General features: G+C 42.4%; 1 protein-coding gene across 1 annotated transcript in view; it reads right to left on the reverse strand.

Moving 5' to 3' along the window:
• The window catches only part of NTF3 (neurotrophin 3), a 54,103-nt gene extending 47,395 nt beyond the window's left edge, over positions 1 to 6,708 (reverse strand). The window contains exon 1 of the mRNA XM_052790671.1: positions 6,505 to 6,708. Within this exon, the coding sequence (XP_052646631.1) occupies positions 6,505 to 6,522 (18 nt within the window). The 5' untranslated portion in view covers positions 6,523 to 6,708. The remainder of the gene's footprint in view (positions 1 to 6,504) is intronic.
• Between the last annotated feature and the right edge of the window lie 9,040 nt (positions 6,709 to 15,748).

Consider the following 15,748-nt stretch of genomic DNA (forward strand, 5'->3'; position numbering starts at 1 on the left):
GCACGGAAAACGTTGGAGGAGTGCTGCAAATCTTACCCTGTAGGATGTAATCCTCCAAGAGTGTTTTCATCACCTTTGGTACAGGTTTGTAATAGATAACACAAATAATAGACTTTGTTCTATGGAATCTGTGTATTTACATGGCTAGGCAGGCGGTGACTCCCTCTAAAGCACAAGCAGAGTGGCAATGAGTCATCCACGCTGGTTTCCCGGCACTGCCTGATGGAAACATGGAATTACCTGCTATCCTTTCCATGTGCATTGAAACGCAACCAACACTTTACTTCTCTGAGCTCCAGATGACTACCAATGAACTTCGTTTCAACATGTACAAACACACAACCTCCCCCAACACACCAGTGTCCTCATTCACACATATCTTTATCGCACATTTCTGCAGAGGAAAATTTCAAACACAAACTTAGAAGCAGAATTGGGAAAGACCCTTTTATGTGTGCGTGAAGAGGTGGAGAGGAGAGAGAGGTGGAGAAAGATAAGAGAGGGATGAGTATAGGGTCTTGTTCTGATCTTTCCAAATGCTTGCTGACCTGAAGGAAAGGGCCACCTTGCTTAGCTTGCTCAGACAGCAAGATGCTTGTACCACATGAAGGAGAGGAGAGTCTTAACTGAACAGGATGCCTGGGTGTGTTTTTCTTTTAAGTCCTCGGGAAGTAAAATCTTCCTTGACGCTTTCTGTGGAGGAGTCCCCTTCCCCTATGGACTTCGGGCTTATGATATAGTCAGGAACATAGCTCTGTATATTCCCTCCAGCACTCATTTCACAACCTTGAAACGACTCCATATCCACCCTTACCATTTCTCTCTTCACACGCACATCCCATCTGTCCCTTCAGAAAGCGACTTATCCCCACATCCCCCACCGACAGATGTACGAACAGGGGTGGCTGTCTCCCACACAGAAACAGCTGCCATCCACCTCTGTCATCCCTACCCACACGCCGCTTCTTTCCACTGTCCGCTCCTAGTCGCTACAAGGAGACACACAGATGGCCCCGCAACAGCAAACATCTGCAGGGACATCCAGATGTTCCAGCCCTTGCAAACACTTTTCTCTGGCTGTGTCATGGCTACAAAGGAGTCCAGGTGGGCACAAATACCCCATGTTCTTCGCACTTAAACACAGCTCGGTCGCTCCTGCTTTGATCCCCTTTCTGCAGAAATCCAGGACTAATTGTACCCATCAACCCCTTTGTCTTTTCCTGGCCAGCTGGCACGTTGATGCCACCATTTGCTTTTTATTTTCTCAGTGGTTAGGCAGGGAGGAAGCAGAGCAGTTGGAGGCCAGGGCATTATCCTGGGCCACGCTGGTGGCAGTGGGCTGAGCAGGCTGTGGTCTGTGGTTTCAGCCCAGCAGAATCCCAGTGGCCAGGACCGCTGGCTGTGGTCATGCATCTCCCCCTCATGGACAATCACTTCAGTGTCCCCACCGCCCGCAATCTGCCATGGTGGGAAGTTCACGGCCACCAGAGGAGAAAGGGGCTTGCTGCTGACTACAGCCAGCTCCAAGCATCGCCAGGAAAAATTATCCAGCTGGGAGCTTGAACTGGACTCTGCAGTGGGGAACCAGTGCATAAAGTAGGACAATGGCCTCCCAACACAGCCTATGGCTGCACAAGCACTAACTATTAGCTAAGTATTTTACAAGCTACTTTTTTTTTGGCAGGAATTGATCCCTGGAGTAAACAGGAAAGGGATCCATGAACTTTCATGTGACTGATGCTACGTAACGTCTGGGGCCCAGAGGCTTCAGCCTTCAAGTCTAGTGGTTCAGTATGATCGGACTGTCTTCTCCCAGTGCAAGTCTCACAGGATTACTCACAATCTTCTGATCAGCTATGGATTGAAATGAACACTTTCCTATCCAGTGTAGGACAGTGCTTAAGAAGACACCAAGCCCTAGGCAAGCCGATTTGAAGAACACGTTGTCAATATATGTGATTGTTTTGAAGGGAAAGATGTTCTTAATGTTTCTCCCTCACACCCAAGATGTATTCTATGTTTTCAACCTTCAAGGAGCTGCACATTACTCCAGTACTGCTTCAAGCCATGGAGAAAGCCAGTAGTTTCTTGTTTCCTTTGACTGACATCAGTACTCCCTACGTATACTTCAACCCAATGCTTGTTCATCCAAGAGCCTTGTTAACTACCTAGTAGTCCTGTTAACTGATCCTAGAGAAATCTCTCTGCCATTTTGTGCCAGCAGTAGTATACTGAAGTTTTAAGGCATGAAAATAAGGTGCATTGATACGGCTCCAAATGAAGCTGCTGTAAATATTTTAGTTAGATGTCCTGGGATTTTCTTAGGATTATTCAGTAGTTCTTGAGAAAAAGCCTGCAAAATCTCTAGAGGAGAATCTGCCTGCTGTGCACATCATGCAGAAGACAAGCACATCTAGTGCACATTCGGTCCTATTGCTACCCACGCACCAAACCATTTTCTCAGTTAGTCATCTTTCCCTACCCTCCTTCTCAATGCAAACATTGCTTCTTTGCACTCGTGAAACTCACCTCTGTTATGTGTCTTACATGACTTATTTCGACACGGAGAGTTGTGCCACAAATGCAGTGGACATGTGATTCTCCGGTCGGCCTCCGATAGCCATCTTACACATCAGCATGGCTTCCTGGGTGCATGTTTGTAATTTCCACACAGACATACATCTCTTACAGCAACCCAGGACTCTGACATGCCCCTCAAGGATTTCAACTTCTTGCTGCAGACCAGCTAGATCGTTCTCATCGCATGCCTCCCTCCACAGCTCTGCCAGTCACGTAAGCACAACACTCACTGAACACATCTGTCCCTGACCCACACACAAAACCAGCATCTCCTGTATCTGTGCACCTATTGTCACTGACTATATGCATTTACCTGTGCCTCCTACTTACTCTCCCCTTGCACCGAACTCCCATCCTGCTCTCAAGCCGCTACACATGCATGTACGGCCCCTTGCACACTTAGACAGCCTCCCTTAAACTAAGAGGCAGAAAACTACAGATGGCTTAAGCTGTCATAAACTTTTTCCACTCCTCATCACTCTTCCCTCCCCCATAAGCTGTTTTCCTTCTCCCAGGCCCCACACTCAGGTCTGCAATCCTTACCTGTACTTCTCTCATTTACTTTGAGCAAGCTGTGTACAATACTCTCTCTTATCAGACACAACTTTTCACTCCTTTCACCTTCCTTTCCACAGCCCTTACAAGCAGGCAAACTGGCAGGTACCTTCCTCGCTTACACACCATCGTGTGTCAACCTACACTAAGCTTCTCACCCCTCGTAACATGAACTGTCATTCCCATTCACTTCCACCTCATGCCCTACAGCTCCTGACTCCACTCGCCTCCCCACACATTTCACACTTTACTTTTGACCTTAGTACAGCCATGTGGCTTATACGGCCCTCCAGGTAGTTACCCCCTCCCATTCCTCCTCCTCCCGCCCCTTTATATCTTTAGTCATTTCTCTGCTAACCCATTTGTCCATTCCCTTTTGCTGCTTCACTTAGCCGGTACCTACCACAGAGATATAAGCACATTAGTTACGTCCCTTTCAACAGAAAATCACTCCTTTTAGTTTGTGTATGTGTTCTCCCTCTCCCGCACCCCTCACCTTATTCCTTACTTTCCATCATTTTCCTCAACTGCTTCCCCTGTAACATATTGCCTGTTCTTCCCCTGTTATCCCAACTACCCAGTAAGGTGGCATCCTCTGTTTCTGCTGGCCAAGCCAGTCCTGCACCTTTGCACTACTTTCTCTGTTTGCCTACGAAGAAATACAAAACTAAATTTCCTCTCACCCTGTGCTCTCTTGCCCTATAACTCCTCTAAATCACCTTTTGCCTAGGCACTTTTACAGAAAACCTAGCTCTTAATTTCATCCTCACGACTCCTACATTCCTCATTTTTCCCACGTTCTCATGCTTCTCAAGACCTGCCACATCTTTATATTCCTGTCACAGTTCCCCCTGCCCCCCATGATTTCCACTATCTTGCATTTCCTCACAGCACCTTCACACGGCTTTTTCCCTAGTTTTGTCTCTCCCTTGCAACCAGGCAGCACACTCTAGCAGGCTTCCAACCTCCTCTGAAATTTCTCTAAGCAGCTACCCCCTCACATACCTTTATGGATGCCTATACCCTTTTCCCATCACCACACCCTATCTCCATCCAGCTCATTTTTTACTCTGCATTCCTCTTCTTGGCATGTGTTTCCATCACCACGCAAGCCTTCCCTTTCATACTCTAACACCTTCCTCGCAAATACATCGTCGTATCTATTTCTTGACAGAATCAAAGGTGTCTCCTTTAGACGCCCCCCCCAAAGCATCATGTAGCTGTTTATTTTCCATACCTTTCTCCAAATAGACAATAGTTCACATTTTTCTTCCTCCTCCAAACATCCTTTGTGTCCTGTGCTTTCACCTTTCTCCCTCCACTCCCACTCCATACCCTACCTCCCCCTTGCAGACCCTAGCATCTTTGTATGTCCCTTTCATATCCTCACCCAGCCTCCAGTCCGCACCTTTTCCCATCCCTCTCAAGTGTTACTTCCCCTTCTGAGCTCCTAAACTTTTTTCCACCCACAAGGATCCTCTTTTTCTAGTTGGCCTGCAGCAGTTCCCCTTTTAAGCTGACCACCTTTGCTTTGCTCACCTGCCCTTATTACCCCAATACACAACACAATATATAGGAGCTTACTACTTGTATATAACACTTTCCCTCCAAACTCCTTATATCTATCTTTCTATGTACCATTTAGTTGTTCTTCCCCTGGGGGAAAAAAAAAAATTCTAAACCTACATGTATTGCACACCTCAACGGATAGCACCCTTCTACACAAAGCACTTCCCTCCTGGCTTTGCTGGTAGATCCTTTTCTCCCCATATTTTGGGTCCACCACCTGCAATCATGTCTAGTTTTCCTCCCCCCACCATGCTCACACACAGAGCTGCTGGTACTGACACATGTATCGAAGACCAGTCTTTTTACTACTAGCAGCTGGAAGCATGTTGAACTCTCTTCCATTCTCTACCGCTTTTGTCTGCCTTGCCACAAAGTGAGTTTTTCTTTTTTTTGTTATTGGACTTTTCCTTTTTCTTACATCTTATTTATAGGTGTTTCTTGCACGACTCCTCCACTTACAGGCTTGCACAGATCAGGTATTTCTGCGCCTGAGAATGTCTCTCCTATTTGTCTGGGTATTTTCCTGAAGGCATAATGTAAAGGCAAACTTTACATACCATTTGCACTCCTCATGCAACAAATCACATAAGCCTAAGAGCAAAGTGTGCTTTCTGAAAGGTTGTAGCTCATAACAATTGACTGGACCATATAGCACACATCCCTGTCTATTTAAAAAGGGGGGGGGAGGGAAGCAACCCCCCTCACACACACAGAGTCATCTCTAAATAACTGGTTTTGCAATATAGGAACCAGAGAATGTGCGCATAGCAGCCCTATTCAATCCAAAATATCCATCTCTCCGGATACTGCATATTTATAGTTCAAGAGATAGGACCAACACAGAGCTTTCCCGTTTATTTTAATGAAGGATTAAGAACTGATCAGAAAAGTATCTAAACCATTCAAGGACTTTTTCCCCTCTTGGCTAATAGCAGTTTGGTGTCTCCATAAGGACTCGCCAGTAACTGACGCTTTAAGCTGCATTTCAGCTGTTTAGATGAGAAACAGCTTTCTATTTTGCTCTCTATATGTGCGTCTGTGTTGATTAGTTGTGTGCTGCATTCCTAGAAGGCACTTACCAAACGCTGGAAATTGCAGCGTAAGAATAGTTTTCCTGCCATCCTAGCACAGAGTGAGTGTATCTTTTTCACCTAGACACAGATGTGCAGGGAATCCTTTGATCTGCAGTTCCTCCCAGAGAATTTAGTGTTTGGGTTTGAGGAGAATGGGGATTGATTCAAAGGTCATGAATAGGGTTTCCAGTGTCTGGCATAGAAAAAAGAAGAAAGCTCCAGCGAAGTTAGTTACCTGAGACAGGCAAGGTCTAGAAATCGGGAATTTTGACTTTGCTTGTCATGGACTCTAACTTTCCCTGAGGGCAAGCATGCTGTGTGTGCTGAGGCTGGTTCTTGCAATCCACGCTCAAGATTTGCAACCCCTTTTGTTGTATCTGAAGTTGCTGGTTTCCCTCTTAAAATAAAACCAAGCGTCTCCTTTGCTTTTGCCTCTTAAATCAGATTCCTTTAGCACCTCATATTTCTCCTCTGCTGTTTTCTTGCCAGGGACCTGAACAACAGCATGCAGAGCAGGAGGAGAGAGGAACCTCAGGACTAAAGCAAGCTATAGGGCAAGTAGGGGTGGGGGAAGGAGGAGGCACAATGGGAAAGGCAACATTTGGGACAGATCTACTGCTTACAAGACCCCCTCCCTCCCCATTATACTTCTTTAAAGGACCCCTCTCCCCCCCCTCCCCTCCCCGCCCTCTTAGGACCCTATTAGAAAACGTCAAATTTCCCTTACCGTGGTAGGAGTAACCATGGCATCCGTGTGAATGTTTCCAGAAAAGTCGACATGAAGAGAAAGGTGGATGTAAATATGTTCATTCAAAGTCCCAAAGTTGGTCTGCTTGGGTTGTGCAGAGTTGCTCTATGGGAGAGGAGCCTTAAACTCTGAGTCCCGTGAACATAATCTGCTCGATTATAACAAACCAGCTCAGCCAGATGGCTCTGTGCTCTGCAGATTAACCCCTTTATTGCCACGCTCTGCTTTCCCTACCTACCATTTATAATAACCTTGCCTGGTTGGGGAATTTCAGAGAATGAGGCATTTTTTTTAAAATGACAAAGCTGTCGTAAAGGTCATTTTTTTCCCCTGTGTGCTCTAAAAAACCCATCATGTGCCTATTTTCTTTTTTTAATCCAATTGATGGTTTTATTCCTCTTCCTGGCAAAATCTTTTCATATTATTAAGAACAGTATTAACACCAGGGAACATTTTAGAGAATTCTTTTGTTAAATCATAACCATCTCTTCCGGACTGTGATTCTCAGAAGACAAGTATTTTATTGCAGGAATGTCTCTGTGTTTGCACTCTAATGGTCCATCTACTCCCCCCCCGCCCCCCGCCCCAGCTCTTTCCCCCATACTCTCTCTGTCTCCCACATGCACACTCACACACATGCACACCCTTTGGTCAAACTGCCAGCATGTGTTGCTATTCTTACCCATGTTCAGAAGTCATTATAGGACATGTAAAACAGGTGAAATCGAGACACAGAACTAGAATGCCATAAGCCACTGCTCTCTCCCTTTAGCTCCTCTTTTTTTTTCTATTTTTTTTTATTATTACTTGCAAATCTTAGACAAATTTATTTCTTTGGTCAGTATTTCTGTCAATCAGGTCACCCCCATGACACAAAAATAAGTGTTGGGAGAAATATCCACTGTTAAGAACACACTTTAGGATGGTTTTGTGTCCAGATATTCCTCCTGTTTTGATCTGCAGATTAGTCCATTAAGTAAAGGATGGCGAGTGCCAAAAACATGGAAAGTTCATCAGCAACCAGCAGTGACTGGTTTCCAAACTTTTTATTTAGAGTGATTGCTCACAGAGATGGCTGATAAATTTAGCTGCATGCCTCTAAGTCTCCCTCTAAATTTACATGCTTAAGTCATCTTTCTTTTCTATTTGATTCAAGCATAATTGAACAAGTCATAACCATAAGAACGTGGTCATATAAGATACGATATAACACTTCAAATCTTAAGAGTCACCAGATTGTTTCCTTAAAGAAGACTTCCTTTACTAGCTCATGAAGTTTTTTTCTTTTGTTATTTAACCAAGGCATTTTTCCTCTTTCCCCTCCCTGTGTAAGGATGATTAGCCCTCTCATGCTGTCAAAGCATTGTACCGTCGTCTTTAAGACATTTTAATCTACCTAGATACTTGTCACAGTTTTATTGAAATATTTCCACGGTGGATTGAAATACGGTCATTGTTGTTTGTTTTGGTTGTCCTTTATCTGACTTTTTTCAATGATAACATAATCCTATTTAGGGAACTCTGAACTCCGCAAATTGTATCTGTCTCATAAATTCTGCCTGTGTCACTTATTCTCTCTAACTGCCCAGATGGAGGAGGAAAGAGTCATCTTCCACCACTGCCTCCTAAGAATTCTATACTAAAACTTGCTGCTCTGCCAATCAAAAACCCACTCAAACCTTGAATAACTCTAGAGCCTTTTTGTCTCCACCATTTGGCTGAATGCTGTTTCCATCATTTTTAGAGCTTTTTCAGCTAAGAGGAGGGAATCAGAATCAAATCGTGTGTTTCCCCCCACCCTGCCCCAGCCTCAGCACCGTAGTCAGATCTGAGAAATGCCTAAAATGTGACTCAGCTTTTAATCTCCTGAAGTAGACAAACGGTGCTAGGAATAGAAAATTTTCCTGGGGCTGGTGAACGTTCCTCTAGAGGTAGGCAAAGGGTTAAGCATCTGAAGGCAGCCCTAGCCCGGGAACTTTGCATTTGCAGCTAGCCCAGCAAAAAAAAAAGAAGGAAAATAAGTAGGCTACAAGTAAATGTCCTAGGCAGAGGGACTGCCTACCTCTGATGGGAGGCAAACCTATCAGAGCCAGGCAGTTTGCACAAGTTGTGGGGTTTTGCCCTGCACTTGTGTCTGGGTCTGTGGGCAATCAGACGCCTTGTAATTTGAGATGTGACACCTTAATCTTGCCAAATATGTGTGCACTGTAAAAAGCATTGTAGACAGGGTGTTTTCGCAGCTATAGAAAATGGAGTCATGTTTGGTCCTTGCAGTTTTCCAACCTTTCCTCTAAAGACGTTTCTGTTGTTCTGAAGCTGTTTCTTTCTAGGTATTTTTACATCTTCATCTGTTAGTCTGGGGGGTGGATTTTTTTTTTTTCTTTTTTTAATGCTAACCCTTAGCACAAGTGCATTTTTTTTACACTTTAAACATGTTTCTGAATTTTTTATGAGACACAGTAAAGCTCCCAAATGGTCACCTTATTTTATGTGTCACCCTTGGATCTGAGGTTCTGACATGGCAAAAAATAAAATTGTTACTTTGAACAAGTCCTTGCTCTGTCTTGAAGAATTTGGAATACTGCTCAAAGCGTTCTGTGGAGACTCATCTTTAAATTCTGGGGATTTTAATTGGAATAATTACTAGACATTGACCTGATTAATTAGGCACTTGATCAGACTTCAAAATATGTAATGTTTTATGTACTTTGAAGACTTGCATTTTTCCCTACATATTAACAGATACCACTGTAATTGCGTTTGATGTTAAAAAATTGAATATTTATAGAGAAGATATGCATGTGAGTATGTAAATGGATGAAAATTTTATTGGGTTTAATGCATGCCTTGGGTCATTATAAAAGCAGGGAGTTGGTTTTCCCCATTAACCGTTAGCTTTTGCAACAGCTCCACTTTGTGGTTGAAGTCCCGAATAGATACTGAAAGGGGGAATGTCTATAGGGACACCACACGCACTTCAGCAAGTTTGTGCTCTTCCCATGGTGGTTTTGATATCCATCCACAAACACACTTACCTGCGATGGAAATATGTTCCAGGCATATGGTGCTCCATTTATGAGATGGTAGTTTTGAAATAAAGACGAAGAAGAAGTGGAAGCAGATTAGTTCTGAACATTTTGCCTAACTAAGATCTTCAATACAGGAGGCTGTTCGCCTTTCAGATGTCAAAATCACTTTTCTTCAAGTTTCCAGAATTTAATAAAGTGTCTGACAACATCTCTAGAAAATATTTTTCCTTGGCATGTGTAGTAATTGTTTTCTTAAAAGTAAAAATGAATCCAAGCACGGTTTTCTTTAATTGCTGAAAATGGTGGTGGGAAAGAATAGGTTATTTCAGAAATTATTTCTTTAAACATTATCTAAATATTATTTTAAGAATACCAACGGTACCATTTCAGAGCTGAAAGAATTGCTGAAACCTCTTTGACATTGGCCTTCCATACACTTGCATTAGTGCTGAACTTGAGCCGTCATGTATGCTCACATTTCAGTTTTCTTTACACTCCTGCACCCAGGCTAGAGAAATGAGAAGTATTGAAAAGAAATTACAAGCAAGATTCACAAACGAGGTCAAATTTGGTTCTGGTACACATTTCTCAGAAAGTTGTCTTCTGAAGTTTTTCCTCTTTCATTAAAAAATAGTCTGATAAATCCTTAAAATAATTACAACCGCTCATAACAATTAACATGGTAGATCAAAGATGACACAGTGAAAAACATGTACCCAGAGCTGTAGACATGCCAAGAGGCAGGATGGAAAAAATGCAGGGCAATAACCATGAATTAGGGTCACACCCTGTAAGCCATTGCTCTTCAGAGCTGCTCCCCAAAGTAATACACTTTACAGAGTTAACTTTTATGTAGTTCACCTGTAAACCTATTTTCTTGACTGAGAATTAGCAAAGTGAGATTAAATGGAATTATAAATACAGTATTAATTAAAATAATAAGTATTAGACTATTTTGTACCTAACTACTAGCACTTTCCCAGGTGAAATATTTTACATACACACAGCATAGCTGTATTCAGCCGAAAATTTTAAGTGTTTTACAATATTTTTCATTTTAAAAGCTTTCCTGTTTAGTGAAATGTAGGGATCTGTACTCCTATATCAAAATAAAGCTGTATATTAAGCAATATGCAAGAGGGGACTTACACTTGCCAATAGATAGCTATGTTTTAGCAATAGAGTTATGGATCATTACAAATCTCTGTACTATACTGATGTGTTACATCACCTATCAGTTTAGCACCTATTTTCGACTTATGTAATATTTGCCTTTTTCTGATGGTATCTAATTTTTCCAGCGACAGTCTTTATTGCAGGAATAATTAAAAATTGTTGCAGCAGAAAAAGATTACTTGACGATAGGCACCATTTCAGGAAATAAAAAAAATCTTCCTTGTAACAATAGGCATACTTTTAACCACTACTCATTTGTTATGATTACCAAAGTAGTTGAAGAGAACTCACATGACTATCTGTAAAAAAGTCTTTTCTTACTTACATAAATGCTAAGAAAAAAAGTCGAAGCTACATGAAGAAGTTTTGTTCCAGTACTTGTGCTGGAACTGGGAAGAGGTACCTTCAGTTTTTAATGATCCTAGATGAGGAAGAAGATATTTGGAATCACAGCACCATTCTTTTGCAAGGAAGATAAGTTGCACACTGGGACATATAAAGAGGTGCCTAGCCTGCAAGATACATAAAGTACTCTGGTAAGACGTCAGCTGGGATGTAGGATCCAGTCAGAGAAGACCTGGAAAATGACAGAAGCAATTATTAAATGTGTAATATAGTTTAAAACACAGCACATGATGAAAAATGAAGAATGGGAATTGCTTACCAAAGAAGAGAGAACCTGAGAGGTGTTCTGATTGAACACTTCAAGCTCGTAAAATGCTTGAGACCAGCTCACATCCTGAATGACTGCGACAAGAATTGATAAGTTGCAACAAGACAGGTTCAAGTTAGACATGAGGAAAAAACTGGGGAGCCCAAGCTCCAGAATTGGTTGCCTGGGGCTGCTGTGATATCTGCCTCATTGAAGGTCCGCACCAACAAGGTAAAGAAATCTGTCAGGACCCACAAGGCTGCACTGATTCTGCACACAAGGCTGTAACTAATCCTGCACTGGGGCAAGGGAAGGTCTAGGTAGTCTCTCTCAGCCCATCTTTCCCATGACTGTATGACTTACATCATCTTTGAAAACAAATATTTTCTGGAACATCATGTACTTAGTGCTCTGACCTAACTGAAGAAAACTCCCTAGTGAAATCCTTCAGGAAATTTCTTTTAGATATCCATATGCCTTGGCTTGGGACACTAAGGGACTTTATCACTTGGGGAGTTGACAGCTACACACAGCAGAGCTGCTTACTAAAACACTAGTACACACTAAAATTTCCCCAGCAGGGAGGTAAGCCTCAGTACTGTTTTTCTCTCCTGGACTGATGCTTCTGTATCTTTGAGGTCCAACGGAACTATAATATGTGAAGCAAGTTGAAAGAGAACAAAGGAAAAGACAAATATATTCTTTTCAAAATAAAAATAAAAGTATCTACCACTAAGTCAAGCAGTGCCACAGTGAAGGGCCTCAGAGCATCGCTGGTTTGCCAACATGGCATCAGCCGCGTCTGTTAAATTCAAGCAGGTAACCCATCACTGAAATGAAAGGCAGTTCCATGCAGTACATCTGATAATACCTCCAGCCACAGGGAAATGTGTCCTGACTTTTGTGTTTCCATTCCTAATCTTAGTGCCAAATATAGGTGTTCTTCTCACTTGACAGTTGCCCCCACTGGAAGAAATAGAAAATAAAGCAAAGCAAAGAAAGGAAGGTAAAATAGTAAAACACTCCCTTAAAAGTAATGCTCCCTAGCCTTGCTCACTTGCTTGCAAGCAGCAACAAAAGTTAGTGTAACGATGGAAATACAATTGGGCAATGGCATTTTTCATAAACTGATTTGGTTAAGGTTCTTCATTTTGTTCTGTGATTATTAGAACAGAAAAATTCTTGATTCAAAGTACAGCTGATGAGGTGTGTTTAATAGCAGAAGCTGGCTTTTGAAGTCAGTGGGACGTTTCTCAGCACAAGCTTGTATAACCTGTAGTTAGTATTTGTGTGTTCTGAACTTACAAGGCACTTTTATTTGAATTAAAGCAATTTTTATTCAAACTTTTTATCTGATGGATGCTGATGCCCATTTGGCTGAGCTTCTACATTTTAATTCTCTGAAAGCTTAGTGTGGAATCACATCTGCTGGAGGAGGGGCAGAGCAGCAAACATGGCATGGATCGACTTTCAGGCAGCCTAAAACTGAAAGTCCTGTTTGAGCTAATGCAGATGTACAGGCAGGGGGTCTTAAACAATTCTGGGCCAAACTATGCTCTCTGTCAATCCTGGCCTATCTTTTTTAAAAAATAAGATATTTCCCCAATTTAGGCAATACGTTCATCCAGCTGCCTAAGTACTCTTTCAGGGTCTATGGACAAAATGTTTAATGCATCTACCTATAGTATTAAGTTTAAGCTCACTGTGATTGTCTGTGAACTAGTGAACTGTTAGGAAGTCCCTGGCTTGAAGTGGGACTGTTTCAAACAGACTGCACAGGTCTGGCAGCCGGACCATCCCCAGCAGGCAGTCTGTGTGCCCCTACCCTCTTGTAGGCAGGTCGTTAGCACCGATGGGGGCTGCTCAATACCCGTTGGCCTCACTGCCTGGGAACGCTTAGTTTATTAGTGTTAGGTGTAAGCAATTATTTCAACAGGGTCTTCCATGTACTGTAGGAGCAGGACCCCGATGTGAATTAGTTAAGGGACACTGTTGGAAAAGTCCCAGTTGAGCAAGTGGCATGGGCTTAAGTGGAAACATGCAAGTCCAGAGCCTGCTCTCAAGCTCAGGTTGGCTCTCTGTATGGAAAGCAAGCTTGCAAAGGCAGCTTCTAGTATAGCCATAGATTGTCCCCTGGAACACGTGATGCCTCCAAGGACCAGAGCCTGGAGGCATCATGCAGTGCTGAGCTCAGGTAAGGTATGTGCTTGTGGTCTGCATGCAGCATGAGAGACACCCATGGAGATAGCTGATCAAGGATGCACTATGCTTCCAGTCAAGACCACTCCTTAGGAACTGCGTGAACAGGCAGCAGGGGTTTTTGCAAGCTCAGAGCCTTTTTTGGTCTCAATTCGAGGAAAGAGAATACCTTTATTTCATTGCCATCTGTCTCTTTTTTACCCAAGCAAATGGACAAGTGTTTTTTGCCCAGAATCCATCCTTCCCCACTTTTATTTGGAAAGAGAGGAAGGGAAAATTCAGCCTCTAAGGAATCAGAGGGAATAAGGAAAGAAGGGAAGTCATAGAGGATTTTAAAATTATCATTTCTTCTCAGTCTGAAGACTTTATGGCATGGCATTGCTAGGCTTTTGACTCTCATCATAGGAGAAGGGGGAAAAAAGAGACTGAAAGGAAGAGACCAGCATGTTCTTTTGATTGAATAGTACTACTGGCAGTTGAGGCAGATTGTGCTTCAGGCTGTAATGCCTGAAGTTAAGTTTAAGTTAAGTTCTTAGTAATTCTTCTCTGCCTTCTAATGCAGCTCATGCCAAATACTTTTCTGCTACATGGTCATGGCAAATGTCTCTTCCCAAATATCGTCGATGTTTAACCCACGCCTGTGATTGTATAAAAGGTTCCGACTCACATGTTTTGTTGTATGTCATGTGTCTCATTCCAGTTCTGTAGTTGAGCCATTTCTTTATCAAGCACCATGAGGACCAGAATAGCAACTGAGGTTAATGCCCTGCAAGAAAGGAAAATGAAGAAACCACGTGTCGAGCAGAGGACAACAGAGAGTGTTTATTACAGCAAGATGGGCACGGTCACACAATTGTCCATGACTGGCAAAGCCTAATGCATGAGTCATGCAAGCTTGGTCACACAAGTAACAATAGGAAACTTTATGGGGCTTTACAACTATTACGAGGTTATTGCATGTATGTTCTCTCTAATACACATGCTGTGTTTGATTTTCATCTTTGCTTTAGTGTTTGATTCAATGCTTTTTCTCCTTGCTGAGAAGTTCCTGCTGAAGGTAATTCCCCGGTATGGATGGCTTCTCTCAGTAGCCAGCGGTGTTTGTTAAAGACAGGCTCTATCCCTGCAGGCTTTGTTTTTAATAGAAAGCAAGGCATCATTATGTTGTATAATGGCTTGAAATGTGTGTAAGTAGTTGCAATCTAAAGGTATTACGAACAGTTTTCATGACACTGTTTATAGTCTAAGTATGCATCTTGGCTTTCCCTTAATTATCATGGTCTCTGCCTAAACATTATGAAGTGAATAAGATGAAATTTTGATCCTGAGAGCAAAGAAAACTGTTTTGCATGGCTAGTTCTTCTGAAATTAGAGATTATTCTTGCAGCAAGGCACTATCCAGTGTAGCAGTCAGAACACAGCCGATAAATACAGATAGAAATACAAATATTTTGGCTCCCATCAACCCCAAATAAAGCAAAACTCCAGGAGGCTTTATGGAAACATGACTATACTGGGCTAGGCCCAGAATGTTAAACAAATAATCACATCTTTAAATTTGTCCATACCAAACTCCATATCCTCAGTGATTAGCTCACTTTCTTCATCATATCTTGATACCTTCCCTGTATATTCCCTTAATGTTTTACAACCTTCTCCCTTCTTCCATGCAAGACTTCTATTTTTTGAAATATCTCAGGAAAGAAATGGATGTTGTACTGTATCTAAAAGGGTAACAGATCTGGATTCTGGCTGAGCAAGTGAGTAAATTTCAGAAAATCCTCCTAAAAATGCTCAGCTAGAACCAACACATTTCCTAGCGTGCTACCCAGTTCTAAGTCCTACCCCCACCCAGAGGTTTTCGTCCTGTGATGTGATACCTACAGCAAGTTGTAATTGTTTCACTTGGAAAAAAATAACCATGCAACATGCCTTACTCCGCACTGAGAGAAATGCCACATGTCATTTCTGTTGCAGTCCCGTCTCAAGTTCTTTAAGGCAATTTCCATGCTTCACTGTGTTTTTCCCAGGGATGATATTCTGAATCAGCTTAATAAAATGAAGAACATTCAAAACTTCTATGGAATTATCCTTGGGTTACTTATTAAAAGGCAGTAGACATGTCCCTGCTCTCACATAAATGGCTTGTGCTGTTAAAACACTCCCT

The sequence above is a fragment of the Harpia harpyja genome, chromosome 6 (assembly GCF_026419915.1).
Source record: "Harpia harpyja isolate bHarHar1 chromosome 6, bHarHar1 primary haplotype, whole genome shotgun sequence".
In the NCBI taxonomy this organism is placed as follows: domain Eukaryota; kingdom Metazoa; phylum Chordata; class Aves; order Accipitriformes; family Accipitridae; genus Harpia; species Harpia harpyja.